The sequence below is a fragment of the Dendropsophus ebraccatus genome, chromosome 9, assembly GCF_027789765.1.
Source record: "Dendropsophus ebraccatus isolate aDenEbr1 chromosome 9, aDenEbr1.pat, whole genome shotgun sequence".
NCBI classification, from domain to species: domain Eukaryota; kingdom Metazoa; phylum Chordata; class Amphibia; order Anura; family Hylidae; genus Dendropsophus; species Dendropsophus ebraccatus.
In genome coordinates, this window is record NC_091462.1 from 52,761,684 (window position 1) to 52,784,697 (window position 23,014).

Sequence of the window (23,014 nt, forward strand, 5' to 3'; positions counted from 1 at the left end):
ATTATTTTGCATGGTCTCCTTGTTCACGTTAATCTTTTCATGAGATAATCAATTTGATGAAACAGATATTGGTGATGAAATATGGCATCGGTGTGAGTACAGAGATTTAAGTGGCATTGCCATTCTACAAAAGCATCACCCAATTTTTGTGTTTGATTTCTTAACCAAACTATTTGTCAAAGAAACTGAATGAGGCTATGTTGCCACTAGGGAAACAGGAGCGCATTTATGGGCAAATGGCTGCTGTTTATTGTTAATGATAGCCACAAATAATAGTCATTATTTACAGCCATCATTATTAGTAGATAGCCACATTTTCCTCATAAATTCCCGTCATGGGAACACGGCCTGAACATGGGGAAAATTTATGAAACTGAAAATTAGCCATAACAGCTATTCAAAGCAAGGCTTTTGTTTTTCAACAGCAGAATACAAATGAGCACTAACATGTGATTGGTTGCTGTTGGCCTCAAACAGTTTCAGAAATTTCCCTCATTGTTACCTAAATTACTTCTTGGGCTATAAAATGTCTTTCTTAAAGCCAGGCAATACCACACCCTATCACTGTGCAAACCATCCTATATTCCAGGATGTGGACTTAGCAATGACGTTACAGTATGTCTTGTTTGTAGGGAGACATATATTTAGCTGTGAAATATATGCTTTGTTTTCTGGAAATATATGCTTTGTTTTCCAATGTATGCACTATAATTTCCATTTTTGAAAGTAAATATAATTCGTATGACCTAGTCATGTCTCCAAGTATAGTGGAAGAAGCAGAAAATCAAATCTCCTTATAAGACAAATAGATGTGGCAGCGAAGCAGAGTGAAGTTATTATTATGGGGGACTTCTAATGGAGCCGCGTCATACAGGGGAGGAAATTCCCTCCCACTGGGGGCGGTCCGGCCTACCTCCAGTGCTTGAGCACCGGCCGGTTCCGATGCATAGAGCGGCACCGTGCATGGGAACCGGGCCGCAGTCCAAAAAACAGACCGCGGCATCGGCTTCCCCGTGATGGCGCAGTTCGATCCGTGGGTTCAGCTTAAAGAGCATGTACCTGGTGGTACATCCTCTTTAAGGGTACGTTCACACTTACCGGATCCGCAGCTGATTTTCTGCTGCGGATCTGCAGCAGATTTCATTTAATTATATGAACACAGCATCAAATCTGCACCATCAAATCTGCTGTGGATCTGCCGCAGATCTGCTGCGGATCCTGTAGGTGTGAACGCACCCTAAGCAAGGGAAGCGGGTTTTGGGATATAGTAAAAGATAATTACCTTTCCCAACTAGTACAGGAACCAACAAGAGGGGGGGCACTGCTGGACCTTATTTTAACCAATAGGCCAGACAGAATATCAAAAATAGAGGTGGGAGTCACCTAGGTAATAGTGACCACAGCATAGTAAGTTTTCAATTATCCTTCAATAAAATACTTAGTAGAGGGGCTACAAAAACATAAAATTTCCGGAAGGCTAATTTCCTAAAACTAAGAGAGGACCTTGGGGACATAGAATGGGACAATGCCTTCAGAAATAAAAGTACACAAGAGAAATGGGACATATTTAAGAGCATCCTGGCTAAATCGTGTGAACGACACATACCATATGGAAATAAAAGTAGTAGAAATAGGAGAAAACCTAGGACTGGCGCATAGCTAATGTGGTACCAATATTCAAGAAGGGGTCAAAGAGTGATCCTGGAAACTACAGGCCCGTAAGTCTAACATCTATAGTGGGTAAAGTATTTGAGGGGTTTGTAAGAGATGCTATACTGGAGTTTCTTGAAAAAAATCTTATAACACAGCACCGGCATGGATTTATGAGGGATCGGTCCTGTCAGACTAAATCTGATCGGCTTCTATGAGGAGGTCAGTTATAGACTGGACCTTGGGGCTGTGGACGTTGTGTATCTGAAATTTTCAAAGGCATTTGATACTGTGCCACATGAAAGGTTGGTCTATAAAATGAGGATGCTGGGACTCGGGGAAAATTGTTGATTGGTTGTGTGATAGAAAATAGAGGGTGGTCATTGATGGGACATATTCAGTTTGGGTTTTAGTTATTATTGGGGTACCACAGGGGTCAGTGTTGGGTCCACTTTTTAAAATATTTTTATTAATGACCTTGTAGAGGGGCTACAGAGTAGAATCACCATTTTTGCATATGATAGGATGATATCCTATTAGGGATTTGGAGAAGCTGGAGGCTTGGGCGGTGCAATGGCAAATGAAGTTTAATGTTGATAAATGTAAGGTTATGCATTTGGGCCATAGAAATAATGAGTATAGTTATGTGGTAAAGTATAAAACACCGAGTAAAATTGCTTCGGAAAAGGACCTGGGGGTATTAGTGGACAGTAAACTCAACTTTAGTGATCAGTGCCAGGCAGCAGCTGCCAAGGCTAATAAAATAATGGGATGCATCAAAAGAGGCATAGATGCTAAAGATGAGAACATTGTGTTGCCTCTTTATAAATCACTGGTCAGACCACACATGGAATACTGTGTACAGTTTGGGGCACTGGTATATAAGAAGTACACAGCTGAACTGGAGCAGTTGCAGAGGAGGGTGACAAAGGTCCATAAAGTGACACTGTCACCCCCTATTTGCATTTTGACTGCTCTGCACAGGTGTAAGGGGTAAATGTTACAGCTTTCATTACTTATTTTATATCACACCTCATGGTGCTTGTTCTGGTAAAAAGTTGTTTTTATCACTTGTGGATTGGTATATGTGGGCTGGGCCTCGCGGCCTATGTGCCAATCGCTCCACCCCTAGCGCCACTTAGCCATGCCCCCATCCGTGGCGTCATCACTGCATAGGCCCCGCCCCTCAGCCATTGGAAGGGCCAGCCTAAAGCTCTAGGCCCCACCCCCTAGATTGTCCCACACCAATGGGTGATGAGGAGGGGGGGCCTATGCGGCGATGGCATCATAAATGGGGGCGGGGCTAAGTGGTGTTAGGGGTGGAGCGATGTGGCACAGACCCCAGAATCAAAACCCAGCACTAGTATCCCTGATGTCTATTCTAATGCATGTTAGCATTACAGACATAGTACATGGGAAAGCTGTGTGCACAGTGAGGCAGAGCGAATGGCGATAACTGTCAGCTGTAATGCTGTACAAACCTGCTCCCCCTGTATTGTCCTAACTGTAAAGTCTGAATAATAAGGGTGATATACAAAATTCTGGAAAATTCTAAAAAAAACCCTCATGGACACAAGCCACACCCCCTACACGCAGCACCCAAGCCACACCCACAATAAGTCCCACCCCTAGTTGTCAAAGCCAAAGTGTCCCTGGAAAAAATTCAAATCTTGGTAACTATATAACATGGTAAGATGTATAGTGTAGAGATACCTGTGTTGTACTGTCATGCTATGTGTTTATAATCATTTACTATATACCACTTCTTAGCCGATGCTGCTGCACGGTACACTGTACTTATGTAATATCGATTGGTTGTTAATAAAGTTATTTCAGTGAAAAGAAAAGTGATTGTGCAGTCACAGAATGACGAGGTCATCAATCAACTGCCCCGGATAGTGGAGCTGGAAACAGTCTTGTTGTGGCATCCTGTGGTCTCAGAGGGGCAAGCTTGTGCCCATTTTTCCTGTCACAGACGCCTGATGGACGGCACAGATCCCTGATACATCATCCCAGGACATCTACTGGTAAGGCTGGGTTCACACTGCGTTTTAAGCATCCGTTTAACGGATCCGTTTTTTTTAACGGTCAAAAAAGTAGTGTCAACAGTACTTTATTGTGCGTAAAAAAAAAACGCATCCGTTTTGATCCGTTTTTTTTTATAATGGAAGTCAATGGAAAAACAGATCAAAAACGGATGCACACAAATGCATCTGTTTTTTGCAATCCGTTTTTTGCAAAAAACGGATCCGTTAAACGGATGCTAAAAACGCAGTATGAACCTAGCCTAAGTTTTACTGGTACACACTGCGCACAGGACAGCGGAGAGGGACACTGATCATGGGGGAGACTGGTCATGTTAGGGGGCCATATAACTAGCTGACTGTATATGACTGATCTCTACAGGACATAGAGGACATTAGTGATGGCGGCCATGGAGATCTGTAAGGGAAAACTGTCATCTCCAAGACACAGCAGCCAGTAACCTGTAGTGTTAAATGGCCGCCATTCAGGACCGGACTGGCCGGTCCCATGCTCCTCCTGACCCGGCGATTCCTTTCCCCTACCATAGGGAAAAAGAGTCACTGGGCCAGGAAGAAGATGGGAGCGGCCCACAGCGCTCCGTCCGGCCTCCGTATGATGTGCGGCTGCTGGGGGTGTCGCGTCCTATACCCGGGAGCGTGCGCATCATAGAACTCTCTGTGCGCCTGTAACTTCCGGTATGTGCCGGTATCCTAGGGAGCTCTATGATGCGCGTGCTGCCCGGGGATAGGACGTGACACCCCCAGCAGCCACGCATCATACTGGGGACAGACCAGGAGGACAGAGAATCGACAGGGGAGCGCGTTGTTAGGTGAGTTGTTTTTTTTTCTTTATTTCTTTCTATCTGCTTTGCGACCATTCCAAGTCCAAGAAAGGCCACTTATGTCATGATCGCAGATCATGTAATTTAAGGGATTATCTTGTGAAAACAAAAGTACCCCATATTATTGCCACGAGAGATAGTTTTCTGAGAAACAAATTAGTAGGATGTTTTCCTTGCCATAATTGTGTCAATTGTAGACACATACAATAAGGTTCGACATTTACACACCCTACTACTGGAAAAACCTATGATATTAGACGCCGATTAACTTGTTGTTCTGACTGGATTATTTATTTACTATGGTGCCCCAGTAATCTTTTATATATAGGGGAGACGACTTACGATGCACGCACTCGCCTCACACAAAACCGTTACACCATCAGAAAATGTCGCCTCGATCTTCCAGTCCCAAAACATTTCACTGAAGCTAACCACACTGAACGTGACTTGAAATGCATGATTATTGATCAAGTACGCCCCTTGACACAAGGAGGTGATAGACATGCAAGATTAAAGAGACTCGAATTACAGTGGATTTCCAGACTTAACACGTTAAAACCTAACGGACTTAATGTGGACTATAAGATACTACCTAGATATTGCTGTAATTGAGAAGTCCACGTAGAAACGTGCCCTGTAGATACCCTACCCTGTGATGCGTTTTGCTTACCTAACAATTAGACTGTTTATTTTGAACACACTACTACTATTGAAGTAAAATTTATTATTTATAATTTATTTACACTTTATGGTATTACAATATTAACTCTTTATTTATAGATTTCTATTCGAGCTTCCAGTAAGGACACCTAGGGGATTGTCGCCATGTCACTCAGATGACCAGCACACAAGATTATTTTTGGAGCCACCTACATTCAACCGGACCTATGCATAAATGCCCAATATATGTTTATGTTTTTATATGTTTATGTTATTATTTATATTTTGGTTTTTTATATTTTGGTTTTTTCCCATTTTTCATTTGCTTTATACTTTGGTACATTTAATTTTATTCTATTTATTTTTTCATTTTATTTCTATCATTTATATATTCACAGCACAACGGTCTATTATTCGTACTTAGAAATCCTTCTTTATTATTTTGACCTAGTGGTGCCCCCATGGAGACAGTGGTACAGGACCAGGCGGTGTTTAATTATACCTGTTGGATTCTGGTTTCCACGATGGAGTGAGAAGGTCTGAGGATCAGATCCCTCGTTGACTCCTCTCTGTGTTAATAGGAGTTGCACCATTTATCAGAGATGCTGGTTCACATTGTGCGTTTTATCCCTCACAAGTGCGAGTATATAATTAGTGATTGAAGTGCTTGTGATTTGGACCGTCAGCGGATAGCCGGTCCTTCATTTTAAAATTGGATCAATAGCAGATAGCCGATCCACCTTTCATTTCTTGATTTGTTTTTTTTAAATATTTTTATTTGTTTATTATTTTCATTGGGGCAATGCATTCAGTCCGTAACATCGCAAGATTTTATCTTGCACATGCGCAGACTTACTGACACGCACTCAGTTGCTTCCAAGATGGATCTGCGTTCCACGAACACGCTGCAGAGAAGGTGTGTCTCTATGCTATCTGTGAGTTGTGAGCTATTGGGTGACGGCCGATAATAACCAGGTGTACCTTAATTGTTCATTATGTATATTTTATATTTATTATTCACTGTTTATTCACTTTTATGATTACACATGTATATCATTGGACGTAAATCGTCGTACTTGTTCACTTGATCTATCTGTATTGATGATACACATTGCTAATTATTTGTTTTTTCACTGATTTATTATGCTTACGTCACCTCACTTATTTAATCACGTATGTATATAAGATTGGACTTTGTATGTGTGTTCACTATGGCTTGAAAAAGGTTCATATGGTATGAACTGAAACGTTGCTGCATTTTTTCCCTTGAGCTAATAAACACTTATTCACTGCATTGGACGTGCCGCTATATTTTTGGACTATATATGCTTTGCGGGGGAGAGAGGGGGCCATCTATAAAAGGGGGGAGAGAGGGGGCCATCTATAAAAAGGGGGACAGAGGGGGGGGGCATCTATAAAAGGGGGGAGACAGGGGGGCATCTATAAAAGGGGGGAGGGGGCCATCTATAAAAGGGGGAGAGGGGGGCATCTATAAAAGGGGGGAGAGAGGGGGGCCATCTATAAAAGGGGGGAGAGAGGGGGGCCATCTATAAAAGGGGGGAGAGAGGGGGCCATCTATAAAAGGGGAGAGAGGGGCCATTTATAAAAGGGGAGGGGGCCATCTATAAAAGGGGGGAGAGGGGGGGCCATCTATAAAAGGGGGGGAGAGAAGGGGCCATCTATAAAAGGGGGGAGAGAGGGGGGGCCATCTATAAAAAGGGGGAGAGGGGGGGGGGGTCATTTATAAAAGGGGGGGAGAGGGGGCCATTTATAAAAGGGGGGGAGAGGGGGGCCATCTATAAAAGGGGGAGAGGGGGGCCATTTAAAAAAGGGGGGAGAGGGGGGCATTTATAAAGGGGGAGAGAGGGGGGCATCTATAAAAGGGGGAGAGGGGGTCCATCTATAGAAGGGGGGAGAGAGGGGGGCATCTATAAGGGGAGGGGGCCATGTATAAGGGGGGGAGAAGGGGATATCTATAAGGGGGGGAGAGGGGGATATCTATGAGGGGGGCCATCTATAAGGGGGGGAGAGGGGGCCATCTATAAGGAGGGAGAGGGGGGCATCTATAAGGGGGGGAAGGGGGCCATCTATAAGGAGGGAGAGGGGGCCATCTATAAGGGGGAGGAGAGAGGGGCCATCTATAAGGAGGGGCTACAGAGAGGAGGGCCATATACTATAGGGGATGCACAGAGGGTGTCATCTACTATAGGGGGACTAAATAGAGGGGGGCTCTCAAGTAGATGCACCTGTAAGGTGGCTACATAGAGGGGGGGCATATACTATAGGGGATACACAGAGGGGGACCATCTATAAGGAGGCTACATAGAAGGGGGCATATACTATAAGGGGGTCACATAGAGTCAGCCTACCCACTAAATAAGGGTGTAAATACAGATGTGCAGTTTGTAGAGAGATGAGGATGGTGCCAGAGTGTGGAGCCTAATATGTCTGTCTGGCAGATTCTGTGGATTCATGGTTTGGAGAAGTTCTAATGGCCCAGGGCAGATGGAGAAGAAAATGAAAAGGGAAGAACTCTGATAAGAGAAGCTGTCCCCTGTGAGTCACCTGATGTAAGTGCACTGTAATGTATATGGGTATTAGTCAGTATGCGGTGGCAGGGCCGCCGATAGGGCAGTACAAGTGGTACTGCCGTATGGGGCCCGGACCCTAAGAGACACGGGGGGGGGGGGGGCCCGGCGGGCCCGCCGGCCGCCGCCCCCCACCGCTACGCTAGGGGGGCCCGCACGGCCCCCCTTGCCACCTGTTTCTGAGCATCCTGAGAAGCTGCGGCCGCGCAGCTTCTCCGGATGCATTGATCGCTTTGATGTTCCGCCCGCACATTGAGCGGGCGGAACATTGAAGCGATCAGAATACAGGAGAAGGACCTGTCAGCGTATTCTCTCCCATAGGCTGCCGGCACTTCATACCAGCAGCCTATGGGAGGCCGGGACGTGACCTCTCCGGCAGGCGTGATCATGTGACGTCATCACGCCTGCCGGAAGTCCCGTCCCTGCGGCTCGCAAGATGGAGCCAGAAGAGGAGGAGGAGAGCTGCTGCCTGCAGCTACACAGCCCGGATTAGGTGAGTAGGATGTTTGTTTTTTTAGGGGCACCTCTGGGGGCATTATTAGTTCATGGGGGGCACCTCTGGGGGCAGTATTAGTATATGGGGGCACCTCTGGGGGCATTATTAGTTCATGGGGGGCACCTCTGGGGGCATTATTAGTATATGGGGGCACCTCTGGGGGCAGTATTAGTGTATGGGGGCACCTCTGGGGGCATTATTAGTTCATGGGGGGCACCTCTGGGGGCAGTATTAGTATATGGGGGCACCTCTGGGGGCATTATTAGTTCATGGGGGGCACCTCTGGGGGCATTATTAGTTCATGGGGGGCACCTCTGGGGGCAGTATTAGTATATGGGGGCACCTCTGGGGGCATTATTAGTTCATGGGGGGCACCTCTGGGGGCAGTATTAGTATATGGGGGCACCTCTGGGGGCATTATTAGTTCATGGGGGGCACCTCTGGGGGCAGTATTAGTATATGGGGGCACCTCTGGGGGAATTATTAGTGTATGGGGGCACCTCTGGGGGCATTATTAGTGTATGGGGGGCACCTCTGGGGGCATTATTAGTATATGGGGGCACCTCTGGGGGCATTATTAGTGTATGGGGGCACCTCTGGGGGCATTATTAGTGTATGGGGGGCACCTCTGGGGGCATTATTAGTTCATGGGGGGCACCTCTGGGGGCAGTATTAGTATATGGGGGCACCTCGGGGGGCATTATTAGTGTATGGGGGCACCTCTGGGGGCATTATTAGTGTATGGGGGGCACCTCTGGGGGCATTATTAGTGTATGGGGGCACCTCTGGGGGCATTATTAGTATATGGGGGGCACCTCTGGGGGCATTATTAGTGTATGGGGGCACCTCTGGGGGCATTATTAGTGTATGGGGGCACCTCTGGGGGCATTATTAGTATATGGGGGCACCTCTGGGGGCAGTATTAGTATATGGGGGCACCTCTGGGGACATTATTAGTATATGGGGGCACCTCTGGGGGCATTATTAGTGTATGGGGGCACCTCTGGGGGCATTAGTATATGGGGGCACCTCTGGGGGCATTATTAGTATATGGGGGCACCTCTGGGGGCATTATTAGTATATGGGGGCACCTCTGGGGGCATTATTAGTGTATGGGGGAATTAGTAGTGTATGGGGGCACCTCTGGGGGCATTAGTAGTGTATGGGGGCACCTCTGGGGGCATTATTAGCTCATGGGGGGAACCTCTGGGGGCATTATTAGTATATGGGGGTACCTCTGGGGGCATTATTAACTCATGGGGGCATCTCTGGGGGCATTATTAGTATATGGGAGCACCTCTGGGGGCATTATTAGTATATGGGGGCACCTCTGGGGGCATTATTAGTTCATGGGGGCATCTCTGGGGGCATTATTAGTGCATGGGGGTACCTCTGGGGGCATTATTAGTTCATGGGGGCCACCTCTAGGGGCATTATTAGCTCATGGGGGCACCTCTAGGGGCATTATTAGCTCATGGGGGCACCTCTGGGGGCATTATTAGCTCATGGGGGTACCTCTAGGGGCATTATTAGCTCATGGGGGCACAGCAGGGAATCCTACATACAGGGGGCATCCCACACAGCGCAGTTACTATGGGAGCCTACAGGGGGGAGAAAGGAAAGGAAGTTGCTAGAAATGTGCGGAGCCTAAATTGTTTGTCTCGCAGGTTCTAAGGGGATGAAACGTATCTGGAAGGACTCATCATGGAGGTCTGGGCCGGATGGAGAGGAAAAGGGAAAGTGACGCCTCAGATCAAAGAAGACATCACCTGTGAGTCACTGTATGACACTTTTCTTATTTTGTAGAACATCATTTAGTAGGGGCGCCCCGAGGTGACAGCTACTACATTATCTGTACTCAGAGATATCACTGTGTTATCTGTTGTGTTACATAGGACTGCAGGTGACTACTACATTATCTGTACTCAGAGATATCGCTGTGTTATCTGTGCTGTTACATAGGACTGCAGGTGACAGCTACTACATTATCTGTACTCAGAGATATCACTGTGTTATCTGTGGTGTTACATTGGACTGCAGGTGACATCTACATTATCTGTACTCAGAGGGATATCACTGTGTTATCTGTGCTGTTACATAGGACTGCAGGTGACATCTACTACATGATCTATACTCTGAGATATCACTGTGTTATCTGTGCTGTTACATAGGACTGCAGGTGAAATCTACTACATTATCTGTACTCAGAGATACCACTGTGTTATGTGGTGTTACATAGGACTGCAGGTGATATCAGGTGATTTCTCCAGGTTGCAGAAGTTCAAACTTCATCGTGCCCTGGTGTGCTGGTGTCTGTATGTCTGTATACATGTGTGCTGGTGTCTGTATACATGTGTGCTGGTGTCTGTGTGTGAGATCAATTCTAGAGAACTGGCTCATATACCCCATTTTCCCCAGTGGCTTAAAATGTAACCTCTGTTATACAGTTATAAAATTGTAGAACCTAAATGTGAACAAGGTGCAATTCAAAGAGACACTTACTTGTATAGCTGCCTCTTGTGCTCTGTATGCAGTGCATTATATTCACCCTTGCAACGTACAATTTATAGCGTGTCTACAAGCCCAGCGGGGCTCATTATGATGCAGACTAAAACTTATACAAGAGTGGGGTAGGGGTTCCCCTGTATTCAGAATGCTGTTGAGTGCTCGGCAATGCCCCGTCTGGGATTATTGAATTTCGAGGGTCTATGCAGAGCAGGATAAAGACACCTCTGCTGCACAAACAGGATCTCCTAGAAAGCGTTCTCACTGCCATGTATTCGCTATCACTGGCTTGGGTGAGCTAAACTAGTCTGCCTGGGGGGGGGGGTGATTTGTATATGCTCACTAACATGGAACAGCCTCATTATATTAGCCTTATCAACATATTCTATGTTAGTGAGCATACCGGGGGGGGGGGGATATTGGTGAACATATACAAATCAAACAGCCCCCCCCCCAGACCCTCGAAATTCAATAACCCCAAACGGGGCATTGCCTAGTACTCAACAGCATTCTGAATACAGGGGAACCCCTACCCCACTCTTGTATAAGTTTTAGTCTCCATCATAATGAGCCCCACTGGGCTTGTAGACACGCTATAAATTGTACGTTGCAAGGGTGAATATAATGCACTGCATACAGAGCACAAGAGGCAGCTATACAAGTAAGTGTCTATTTGAATTGCACCTTGTTCACATTTAGTTTCTACAATTTTATAACTGTATAACAGAGGTTACATTTTAAGCCACTGGGGAAAATGGGGTATATGAGCCAGTTCTCTAGAATTGATCTGAACCAAATTATACCTCCCAGCAAGGCGTGGGTCGAACACGCAATTTTTTTTTTTTTATTAATGTGGGGGGCCCAGACACTTTGGTTGTATGGGGCCCCGAAATTCCTGATGGCGGCCCTGTGCGGTGGTATTGGTCAGCATGCGGTGGTATTAGTCAGTATGTGGAGGTATTAGTCAGAATGCGGTGATATTAGTCAGAATGCGGTGGTATTAGTCAGAATGCGGTGGTATTAGTCAGTATGCGTGGTATTGGTCAGTATGCGGTGGTATTAGTCAGTTTGCAATAGTATTAGTCAGTATGCGGTGATATTAGTTAGTATGCGGTGACATTAGTTAGTATGTGGTGACATTTGTCAGTATGTGGTTGTATTAGTCAGTATGCGGTGGTATTAGTCAGTATGCGGTGATATTAGTCAGTATGCGTTGGTATTAGTCAGTATGCATTGGTTCTAGTCAGTATGCGGTGGTATTAGTCAGTATGTGATGTTATTAGTCAGTATACGGTGGTGGTGTTAAACTATGCATGGTAATAGGGGCCAAAAGCAGTCTGTCTCTGTACACTGGGTAGTGGTGACGACCTGTAACTGCAGCACCGCTACACAGTACAGAGACAGAAGCTTCTGACCCCATTTACTGTGTTATTATCTGTAATTCCAGTCATGGCTGTGATGATACAACATGTAGCCGTGCTGCACTCACAACATCGTCTCATAACTTATCACCGCACGTCGAGTGGGCCTGTGTCCTCTCAAATGCCAGGGCTGATTTTCAGTCCCAGTCCGGCCCTGCCGCCATCCATTTACCTTATATATGTGTTTATAAAGAGATCCCCACATCCTCCATCCATTACTGGACTCCTCCACATCATCACAGCACAATATATCTCCTCAGCATCTTACAGTATATTTATAAATATACATTTATAAAACTGTTTACCAGCAAAGTTCTCCTTGTGGCCCATAGCAACCAATCACAGCTCTCATTTCTGGAGAACAAAATACAAAAAGAAAGCTGCATAGTGATTGGTTGCTATAGGCAATGACAGCCTTTAATCAATCTACCACAATTTATTTATTATAGGTAAAAATACAAACCCTCCTTGTTGCCAGTAGCAATCAATCCCAGCACTAGTACTGAGCTCTCTAATAATGTAAGCTGGGTGGTGATCGGTTAATATGGGCAACAAAGTTTTTTTGAATTTTATTTTATAAATCTCTCCATTTTCTTACATCTGTTCTGCATTGGACGCTGCAGATGAAACGACATCCACAGGAAGAAGCGAGAGATGATGAATCCGGGATGTCAGTATCAGCAATGGTGGCCGTGAGTTGTATCGTTCATATACCGATCATGTGACTGTACATACATTTGTATATGATGAAAGTTGTAATAAAAAAAAAAAAAAAAGGAGATCACCTATAATAACTAAAAATCTAAAATGTGTTATGTTATGCAGCACAATGATATATATCATATAAAATTGTTTTATAGTATAATATATCAGATTTATAATTTTTTGCTATTTATAATAAATATTGATTTTAAATGTTTTAAATGTGTAGCTTCTCAAGTTATAATACATTATGTAGTTATCACAGGGGTTGTATACTAACTGTTGGTAAACTGCAATGCCCAACATATCCTGAGCTCTGAAAACCTAGAGGAAACTGCAAATCCCAGCATGCACTAAAGGTCTACTATTGTTAATATATACTGGAAGTTGTAGTTGGAAAGTCACAATTTCTTTGCATTGAGGCTCAGTAAATTAAACTACTATGGATCTATAAGTAGAAAAACAAAAACATAAAAAAAGAAAAGGAAATACAGGATGGAGACAACTGTCTGCAGCTTCGGCTTGACTGCCCCTTTCCTTTGAGTGGCCCCTCAATGTTCTGGAAATGGGTGGAGGACATTGTCTCCATTAGAATGGGCTCCCCTGTGATGCTGAGGCAGTTTGGACGCCACTATAACATCACATCACAAACTGCCTTGTGCCGATCCCCACTCTGGTATAAAGGGATCTTGTAAATCCCTGTAGCAGTCCAATAATTCAAAAAAATACCAGGAGTTGCATAAATAGCTGCTTTTACTTTCCAAACGAGGATGGTACAAAATATTTCCAAATTTTCACCACTAGTGCATTGTGCAAACAATACGTTACAGTCATAAGGCGGCACAGTCTCTCTTTATCGCTCAGCCGAGCTTTTCATGGGACATCCAGCCGAAGGTGATCAGCGTCAGCCGACGCTGCTGGTCTGCAACGTTTCGAGAACTGAATCTCTTTGTCAAGCATGATTGCGTGTATCCCATCAACAAGATATATACTTAGGAAATCTCGCGATGCTTCCAATACTACAATATATAAATATAAACAAAGCATTAACATAATGTTATTCCTTAATCACATAAGTGATACAATTTACATATTTACCTATATTGGAAAAACATCACAGGAATACGTTAAAATTACGGAGTTTGTTTAGCCCATGCGGTATAACTGTGTCCAGCCATTGAATCCAGTATACCTCTTTCCTCAGAAGGCGCATTTGCATGTCTCCCTCATTAACTCCTTCAACCTCCTCCAGAATCAACCATCTCAATTCACTCACAGTGTGTCTTTTTTCTGCAAAAATTCTCGATGTCTGCCCGACGTAACATAACCCACAAGGGCATTTTAAGCAGCACAACACGCCTTTGGAATTGCAGGAAAACCAACCACGTATGGTGATTATATTGCCTTTCCTCGGGTGGGCAATACTGCCACCTTTGATGATGCAATTTTGACAGCTATTACAGGGAAATGTGCCATTCTTACTGGATCTTAAAAATGTTTGTCTCGATTTAGTTTTTTTCTTTAGATCTGTCCTCACTAAATGGTTAGCTAGTATCTTCCCCCATCTTTACACGAATCTAGGCATTCTTGAAAACAACGTGCGGAATTTGGGTTCATGTTTTAACATCTTCCAATGTTTCTTAATTGTCCTCTGTATTAAACTAGCATGTCGGTCGTTCGTAGAGATGAACAGGGGGCCCTCATCTTTTTTGGCCACTTTCTGTATCACAGCATCGTGCGTCATCTTCCCTACTCTGTCACCTACCTCTTCTAAGTCTTTCCTATCATACCCTCTTACCTCAAATTTCCTAATCAATTTCTTTTTATTCTTTTCATATTCCTCATTGGTGTTACAATTCCGCCGGGCTCTCATAAATTGTCCTTTGGGAATACCTTTGAAGGTTTGAGGGGCGTGACTACTCTCGTAGAAGCATATTATTTCAATCTGTTGGCTTGGAGAATAACGTGGTGACCATCCACCCTGTATGACCTCTCCGCACTTCCACATCCAAATAATGCATTGTGTTCTGATCACACTCAATCAGGGGGATACAGTTATTGAGATGAGTCATGAATGCATCCGACTGGGTCTCCACTACTAGACCCGGAGTGGACTCTGTGCTTTAGCACCTTATGGGCAAACTGTATATATTCTGGTAAGTTTTGGTGTCCAACCAATAAATGATTACATACAAATGATAGGAAGCTGACCTTGGCTGGGTGCCGGGTGGGTCTGCGATAGGGACCTGGGAAGGGTCTAGGCTGGGAAAGGCCCTCATAGAGTCCAAGTTAGGGGTCAGGAAGAGCCTAAGATGGGATGGCGCTAGAAAAACATGGCCGGTTTCACCACTACTCTCGTCTCCAGTTTGAGGGAGGTTTTGTAACCCAGTTGCATTGAAGTGAATGGAGCTTAACTGCAAAACACACCTGAACTGCAGACAAGAGTGGTGTTGTATCTGGAAGGAAGAGGCCATGTTTTTGTAGTGCTGGTTCACCCTTTAATGGGCTGGGCCAGGCAAGGACTTAAAAGGGCATTAGAACAGTCTGCATTAGAGGGCAAGCCTAGGAAGCGCTAGGAAGGGCTTTGGGCGGTTCGCGTTAGAAAGCTGGCATGGACCTGGGCTGAGAAGGGTGCACCTTAGGGGACTGTGGTGGACCTGGTTTGGAAAGGGCAGATGGAAGGTTCTGAATTACAGGGCCTGAGCAGCCCTGGGCTGGGAATGGTATTGGGAGGTTCTGCACTAGGGGTCTCAATGGGCCTGGGCCTGGCCCTAGGTGGGTTTTAGCAAAGGAGAGGTAAATTACTAGTTGGCATAGGAAATTGGGTTAGGGTGGAGGGGCTCCCTCATGGTGCCTTCACCTTGACGTGGTGAGGGAGCTTGCGTGCCTTAGTGATCCACTGAGCTAAGCTGGTGGGAGTAGTACTCCTGGCGGGGTCCCCCGTGCCAGACAGGTCAATGGGAAGAGTAAGGCACCTGGAAGAAAGGGCTGGTATTCTGTACCCTGCCACAACATATAGACAAGTGTAGTTCTGGAACATCAGCCACTATGGTGAGAAGACAAGCAATGTGTGATTGAAGTACTTCTGGCTGATTAAATTAATGCAGGTGTACATCCTGTAGCCTCATAAGATGCTTTGCAGTGAAGAAGTTGTAGAGGATACACAGATGGAAACTGACAGTAGGAAACTGACAGTGAAGAGAGTGTAAAGTGCAGGTTCAGCTGCACTTTCCATTGTCTGTTATGGTTAGTTGGAATGCAGGCACACCCGACTGCTCCCGCATTCCAAATCAAAAGAAGTGAAGCTCATACCGGCCGGCGTGAACTTCACTGACAGCGGCCGTTCTGTGACACGGCCGTGTCACAGAATGGCCGCTGTCTTACTATGTGTGAACCTGGCCTCAGGATGTAGGATTAGTGTTACACTATTGTGCTGGAAACAGAATACAGAACCAGAATGCTCCTTTAACAGTGAAAATCAGGGGCTCCACTAAAATCTGTACCCAGTCAAACTGTAACAATTAAAAGGTAAAAGTGCCTGAGTCTAGTGATGTCACTATGAGGAGGGTTATATCTCTGGTTATGAAATATTCTTCCATACTTTTCTTTCCGAGTGTGGGGTCCACATCTAGGCTTCATAGAACTCATCGGTGTGGAACCGAGGAAATCTTGCAGGACCCTCCTTACCCAGGCCACAAAGCATTTGTAATGGTGGTGGTTCTGCTCTGCTGAACACTTTTCAGACTGACGTCTTTCCATTATATTTCACATCCACAATGCATACAATTTTGTAAGGGTATATAGACTTCCACAATCGTTGGGAACCACAATTGATGGGGGGAACATCTTATATATGCCTGCTTATATCCCACAGCTAATAATTCCAGCATGTAAAAGCTGTAGGCTATTAGGTGATAAATAAATCATAAACACACAGTGGTATCTGCCCTCAGAAACAATCAATGCAATGTTTATCTGGTTTTTCTTCCCTTCCATGCCCATATACTGCCACTATGCTTCCCAAGTCTATCTATACCACAGCTAGCGCAGTGATGAACACAGCAGCCTGCCTCTCTTTCGATCTCTCTCTTTCTCTCCCCGTTTCCTCTCTTCTCTCTCGCTCTGTGTCCATCATGCAGAACATAAGGCAAGCAGCCACAGAGGCCTTTTGTCGCCTGGGTAAGTGCCTCTTTCCTCAGCCTTACCATAATATAAGGAGAGCATTTCAATAGGTTTTTACTTCCTGCAGAAAGTGATAGATTTTCATTCAATGCATGCAGCCTGCAGCTTTGTACTGCTGGTGGAATAAGGCAGGTGTGCAGTAGAGTACTACTACTAGGGTGAGGCACTAGTGTCCACCATTTCTAGGGTTAACAAGCCCATGTAATGCATGATCGAACAGTCATGCTGCAGGCCCTAGATCACCACCGATAATGGTAAACCAACTAGGAGTATACAGTATATCTACTACTTCAATGCATGATTGATTGAAGACACTGCAGACATTTGCAGTCTTTGCTGTCCTGATCTTCCTCATATGTTGGTGTAATAATGGCAATGTCCAGCGCATTTCAGCATAAGTTCATTAGGATTTATTGCAAGATAAATATGTGTGTAAAGCATTTCAAGATGTGTAATCCCTGATAAGTCAACCGTGCTGTAACTAGGTCCCTGCTCCGGCATGCTGAAATGTGGGATGCTTTTGTGCACTTGAATTAAAGTCCTCAAGGGGCTGGATAAAAGCTGCCAAACTGAATTCTTTTCTCTAGGGTCCCTTGAGGTGACAGGCTTGTTTGTTCATCCATAAAAACTAATCAGCATCACGGCCACACTGTGTGTAGATCTTTGTGTGACAGATATTGGTTGTGAAAAGAGCTTGTCACGTGTATAGCATGTCCATTTTACTGACCTAAGATTACAGACTGTTATATTGTTCTTTACTATGCTTTATAAATGAATCATTTGCCTAATCCTGGTAAGTACAACAAATCCTCTACCCCCTTCCTATTAATTCAATGAAAAATTTCTATGTATTACACCAGTGTAAATAGTTGGGCCCTAAAGCAGTTCTAAAGGGGTACTAACAGTTCAAGAATAAAAAAAATAGAGGGGGCACTCACCTTCCGATGCAATCTTCTTTAATTCATATAACACACAAGCTAAAATGTAGCATGCAAGAGCAGGTGGGGCGACACCACATGCAGTAAGCAGTTACAGCCGTTTCTCACGCGTGCGCGCGCTTCTTCAGTCTGAAGAAGCTCAGGCTTCCTGGAAATGTCACCTCAGCCAAGCATTAGCTGCAGTTGTTTCCCAAGTCAGCTACTGATTGGCAGAGTGGGAGGGAAACAGGGAAGGTGAGTATAGGTTTCTTTCTTTTTAAATCTGTCTGTCCCCAGAATACCCCTTTAACCCCCAGATGTTAGAATATTAATATTGTACACAAGGAATTATGTAACTTATCTTAGTACAAGGCTACTTTAAAAAAACAACAACTTAGGTTTGTATGGAATAAACCAAGTTGAAAACATAGATTAAAGTAAAACAGTATTGGAGAAATTGTGTGCTACAATTTTATTATTGAAAATGCATCTTAATATAATGCTGTTATGGAAAATGCATCCTTCAGCCACATTTTAGCTTTAACAAGAATGACACAAATGACTTCTAAAGATGCTATTCCTAGCCCAACATTGGATCCAGCTATTATTAATGGTTACTAGTCTGGGCTAAAAATTCACCCATAGGACACATGTAACAAACTGTCTTCAGTTTTATTTAAAAAAAACTTCAGGCTGGAGTCACACTAGATATTTTGTTTATAAAGTCCAAAAAAAATGCAGTGCCAAATTAGTGTATGAGGGAAACCCTAAGGTCTCCATACACCTAGGGGAAGATTTATTAATGATGCACCCTTCGTATATGCCATTAAGAAGGCGCAGATTCTTGCCTTTTCCCTGGTGTACGTCTTTAGTAACCTGATGAGTTGGGGGTGGGGTGTGGCCTCCTCCTCTGCCTAATTTATCAAGAAACAGGCTTTACTAGAGGCGCCTCTTAGTAAATCCATCTGGGAAAAGGGGATGGGGCTTTTACCAGACCAGTATGCCAATCTTAATATATATGTCCCCTCTTATACTTTTTTTTAGTCGTACCCGCAGATATAAGGTATATATAGGGCTCTTCCGACCAACCACAGACAGATGATGTCTGTGGAGATAGCGGTTGGGTGTGATGGAAAATCCCCACGTGGCCCCTTTGTTCTTGGAGACATAAGCCATAGTCAGAGCTCTCTCTCGCTGCGGCTTACCCCTCCCTATAGAGAACACAGGAATGATCGGCCATGCTGAATGTTTATATGTATGGGGAGGATGGGGGCCGGACAGGAGAGATAATTCACTCGTCCCTCAGTTACTGAAGGTGTATGGGGGCTCTTACAGTAATCATCAGAATCCAAGCTGCCGTTTACAGAACCCTGTGTAATGTAATTACAGTGTAGGCTCTCCAGCTCTCTTGACAGCTTTCACTGTAGCTTGTATCTAAAAGGCATCTCTAAAATATAGGCACATAAAAGTAAAACATGTCAAATGTGAAATTCTCTGCAGACAGGATAAAGTAGCGATTTCAATTTTAACATCTTCAGAAATTGCTATTTATGCTGTTTCCTTTTCTAACCAAAGTTCAACCCCATTGTCTCAGATTAGCAGTGAGAACTATGGAAATAAAGAGGAGCTATTTCATGGCTAGTTTACCCCCTCCCCCTTACAATATTTCAACATACATGGTTTTAGAAAACTAAGATAAGGTTATCTCTTCTCTCAGACCACTTTCCTCTGAGGTTTTCAACTGATGAATAGGAATATATATATATATATATATATATATATATATATATATACTGTATATATATATATATATATATATATATATATATATATATATATATACACATACATATATATGTGGCTTGTAAAGGTGGCTTCACATATCTTTTCATAAATGTTTCATGTAAAGCCAGAATACAAACCTATTGTTGAATGAGAACCTGTATATAATTTATGCGGCTGGAGCTTTGTGATCCCACAATCTGTAGTAGAGAGACACATTGTCATTTATCATGCTTATCACTTCTCAGCCGGGAAAGCACTAGCATGATTATATGTCAGAGGCCCTGGCATTAACATATGATAGTGAATGGGGAAGAATCACCTCTGTAGTAAAAGATTTATTACTTGCCGGTTCTGGATCTTTCACACACGAAGATATGACAGTTTAGATATGTAAGATTGACTGCATGTGTATAAAATATGTATCTAAAACTAAGTAAATGAGCTTTTTTACATTGTGTGGCCCTTCATTTACCTCATTGTTAGCTACACATCCTCTGTTTACACAGAGAGATATGCAGTCTACTAATGATGATTTTTTTTTGGGGGGGGGCCACAAAACCCTGGTGATTAACTCATGAACCGACAGTCGATTGTTAATATGCTGCTTGCAGAATCTGTCACTAGCATTATCTTTGCTGCGATTTTGCAAAAATTGCAGGGCAAACTTAGCAAAAACACATTAGGGGACATTTATTAAGTATTTGTATACTGGTCTTAAAGAGACTCTGCCCACCCTGTACCGCTTGTACCTTCAGATAGCTGCTTTTAATCCAAGATCTGTCCTGGGGTCCATTCGGTAGGTGATGCAGTTATTGTCCTAAAAAACTACTTTAAATTTGCAGCCCTGTGTCATACTGGCGTGGCTTAGATTGTGTATGCATTAGGTTGGCCCATCCTCTCTGTCCCTCCTCCACGCCCTCCTTATCATTAGGAATGCTCCAGGAAGGTATTCTCCTATTCATCAACTGTGTGAACACTGCACATGGGCTGGATCGTTAAGGCACCTGTGCAATGTTCACTGCACAAGAATAGGAAAAATCCTGCCAGTGGCATTCCTAATAATGAAGAGGGTGGGGAGGAGGGACCGAGGGGTGGTGCAAGGTTAGGGCACGGATACTCTAGGCCACGGCCGTTTGACACAGGGCTGCAAGTTTAAAAGTTGTTTTTTAGGACACTAACTGCATCACCTGCCGAACGGACCCCAGGACAGATCTTGGATTAAAAGCAGCTGTCCGAAGGTACAAGTGTTTTGGGGAGGACAGATTGTGGGTACAGAGTCGCTTTAAATTAAGCCATGCTCCTATTCACATTCCTCTTAGGTAAATCTGGCAGGGCCTGTGTCTGTGCACGTGTAGATTTCTGCCATGATTTCTGCCAATCATGGTGAAGCAGGTGCCGGAGGAGACCAAGTTTAGTGTGTCTGTGGTTTATGAAGGCAAATTGGCAAAACAATATGATGATGTATACAGGGGCATAGCCCTGATAGGCCCTTTAACATTAATTTTTTGCAGTCTTGTATGTTATGTAGAGCTGGAAATAAAATATGCATCACACATATAACAGCCATCTTGCCATGATCTTGCAAAAAAAAAAAAGAAAGAAAGAAAGAAAGAAAGAAAAAGAAAGAAAGAAACCTTTGTGACTTTGTGATTTTTTTCCTCACTGCCACCCCATCACCATTCAGTTTAATGCTAGGGAGTCGCAATGTTGGGAGTTGTTGTAATCATGTGTAAAAGTTGTTGTGGGCCTTGCTATGGGAGTAACCATACACTCCTATCTAGCTCTTAGCTTTGTGAAACTATGCATGTTAAAATATGCTGTGGTTAGGAGAAACAGAATGGCTGACTCTTCATTTGAAACATTAATATAAATGCAAAAGGAGTGAATAGTTTTCACCAAATATTTTATAATCTGATTCCTATAGTGCTCAACAATAGCCTGCAGGAAATTTCTAGCTTCAGGCTGCGTTCACACTACGTATATTTCAGTCAGTATATTTCAGTCAGTATTGCAACCAAAACCAGGAGTGGATTAAAAACACAGAAAGGCTCTGTTCAAACAATGGTGAAATTGAGTGGATGGCCGCCATATAACAGTAAATAACTGCCATTATTTCAATATAACAGCCGTTGTTCTAAAATAACAGCAAATATTTGCCATTAAATGGCGGCCATCCACTCAATTTCACCATTGTGTGAACAGATCCTTTCTGTGTTTTTAATCCACTCCTGGTTTTGGTTGCAATACTGACTGAAATATACTGACTGAAATATACGTAGTGTGAACATAGCCTAATGTGTTATGCACTACAGGCTTACATTCTATAGATTCGCTGCAGATACAAGCTGTTATATAACCGACCCCCAGAGAAAAACAGCTTATGCTGTACTAACATTATACAAGGGACTGTAAACGTCAGCCTGCTAGGCCAACAAAGTGTTTAAAGAGGCCAGAGCTTAGCTTCAGAAGATGGGTCGAGAGACCAAAGCGAAAATGGTGGGGATGGACAAATAGGTTTCCTAGTAATTATGAGTCATTGTCCAGCCATATGAGAATAAACCTTTATCAACATACAGTGAAACCTCCTAAAAAGACCACCCACTTGGCTCATCTAGTCTGCCTATTTAGTATTTCCTTTCTTATTATCTTAGGATAAGACCCTCTCTGAGGAGGAGACTCTCTTCCATCTAGACTACTTTTTTCTGTGACTGATTTTCCTCACATTATAGTCTATGAAAGCTTCCCCCTATAAACAGACCACCCCTTATCTGATGAAACCAGAGATGGTCAGCCATGCATAGGACCAGGAATGAGAGGGGAAACTATTCTATGGACCAGAAATGAGATGTTGAGTCATACATAGGACCAGGAAAAAGATAGGAAGCCATGACTGGGAGCAGGAATAAGATGGAGACCAGAAAAAAGATAGCGAGCCATGCTGTTGACTAAGAATCAGTTGGATGATGCTGGGACCAGGGTTGAGATGGGAAGCTATGCTTGAACTTATAATGAGATGAGGAGCAATGCTTGACTGGTTCTTGACTTATTAAGAAGAGCAATCTGTATAGCATACAATGCAGATGTTCATCTTTCATCAGATATACCTTACTGTGCTTTGTGCCACCTATAGTTCCATACTAGGCAGCCTGATTGACTCTCTAGAACAGGCCGATATCTTGTTCATGGCTTCTTCTGAAGTCTTTGGGTGGCCTGGACTTTTCCACAACATAAATACCCAGTGG

General features: G+C 43.9%; 2 protein-coding genes across 3 annotated transcripts in view; one reads left to right on the top strand and one right to left on the bottom strand.

Moving 5' to 3' along the window:
* ALS2 (alsin Rho guanine nucleotide exchange factor ALS2) overlaps window positions 1-12,377 on the bottom strand; it is an 80,160-nt gene extending 67,783 nt beyond the window's left edge. The window contains exon 1 of the mRNA XM_069983291.1: window positions 12,359-12,377. The gene's annotated coding sequence lies outside the window, so the exon portion shown is untranslated. The remainder of the gene's footprint in view (window positions 1-12,358) is intronic.
* A 217-nt stretch (window positions 12,378-12,594) lies between these two features.
* CDK15 (cyclin dependent kinase 15) overlaps window positions 12,595-23,014 on the top strand; it is a 130,679-nt gene continuing 120,259 nt past the window's right edge. For both annotated transcript variants that reach the window (XM_069983300.1, XM_069983301.1), the window contains exon 1: window positions 12,595-12,856. In XM_069983300.1, the coding sequence (XP_069839401.1) occupies window positions 12,841-12,856 (16 nt within the window). In that variant the 5' untranslated portion in view covers window positions 12,595-12,840. The remainder of the gene's footprint in view (window positions 12,857-23,014) is intronic.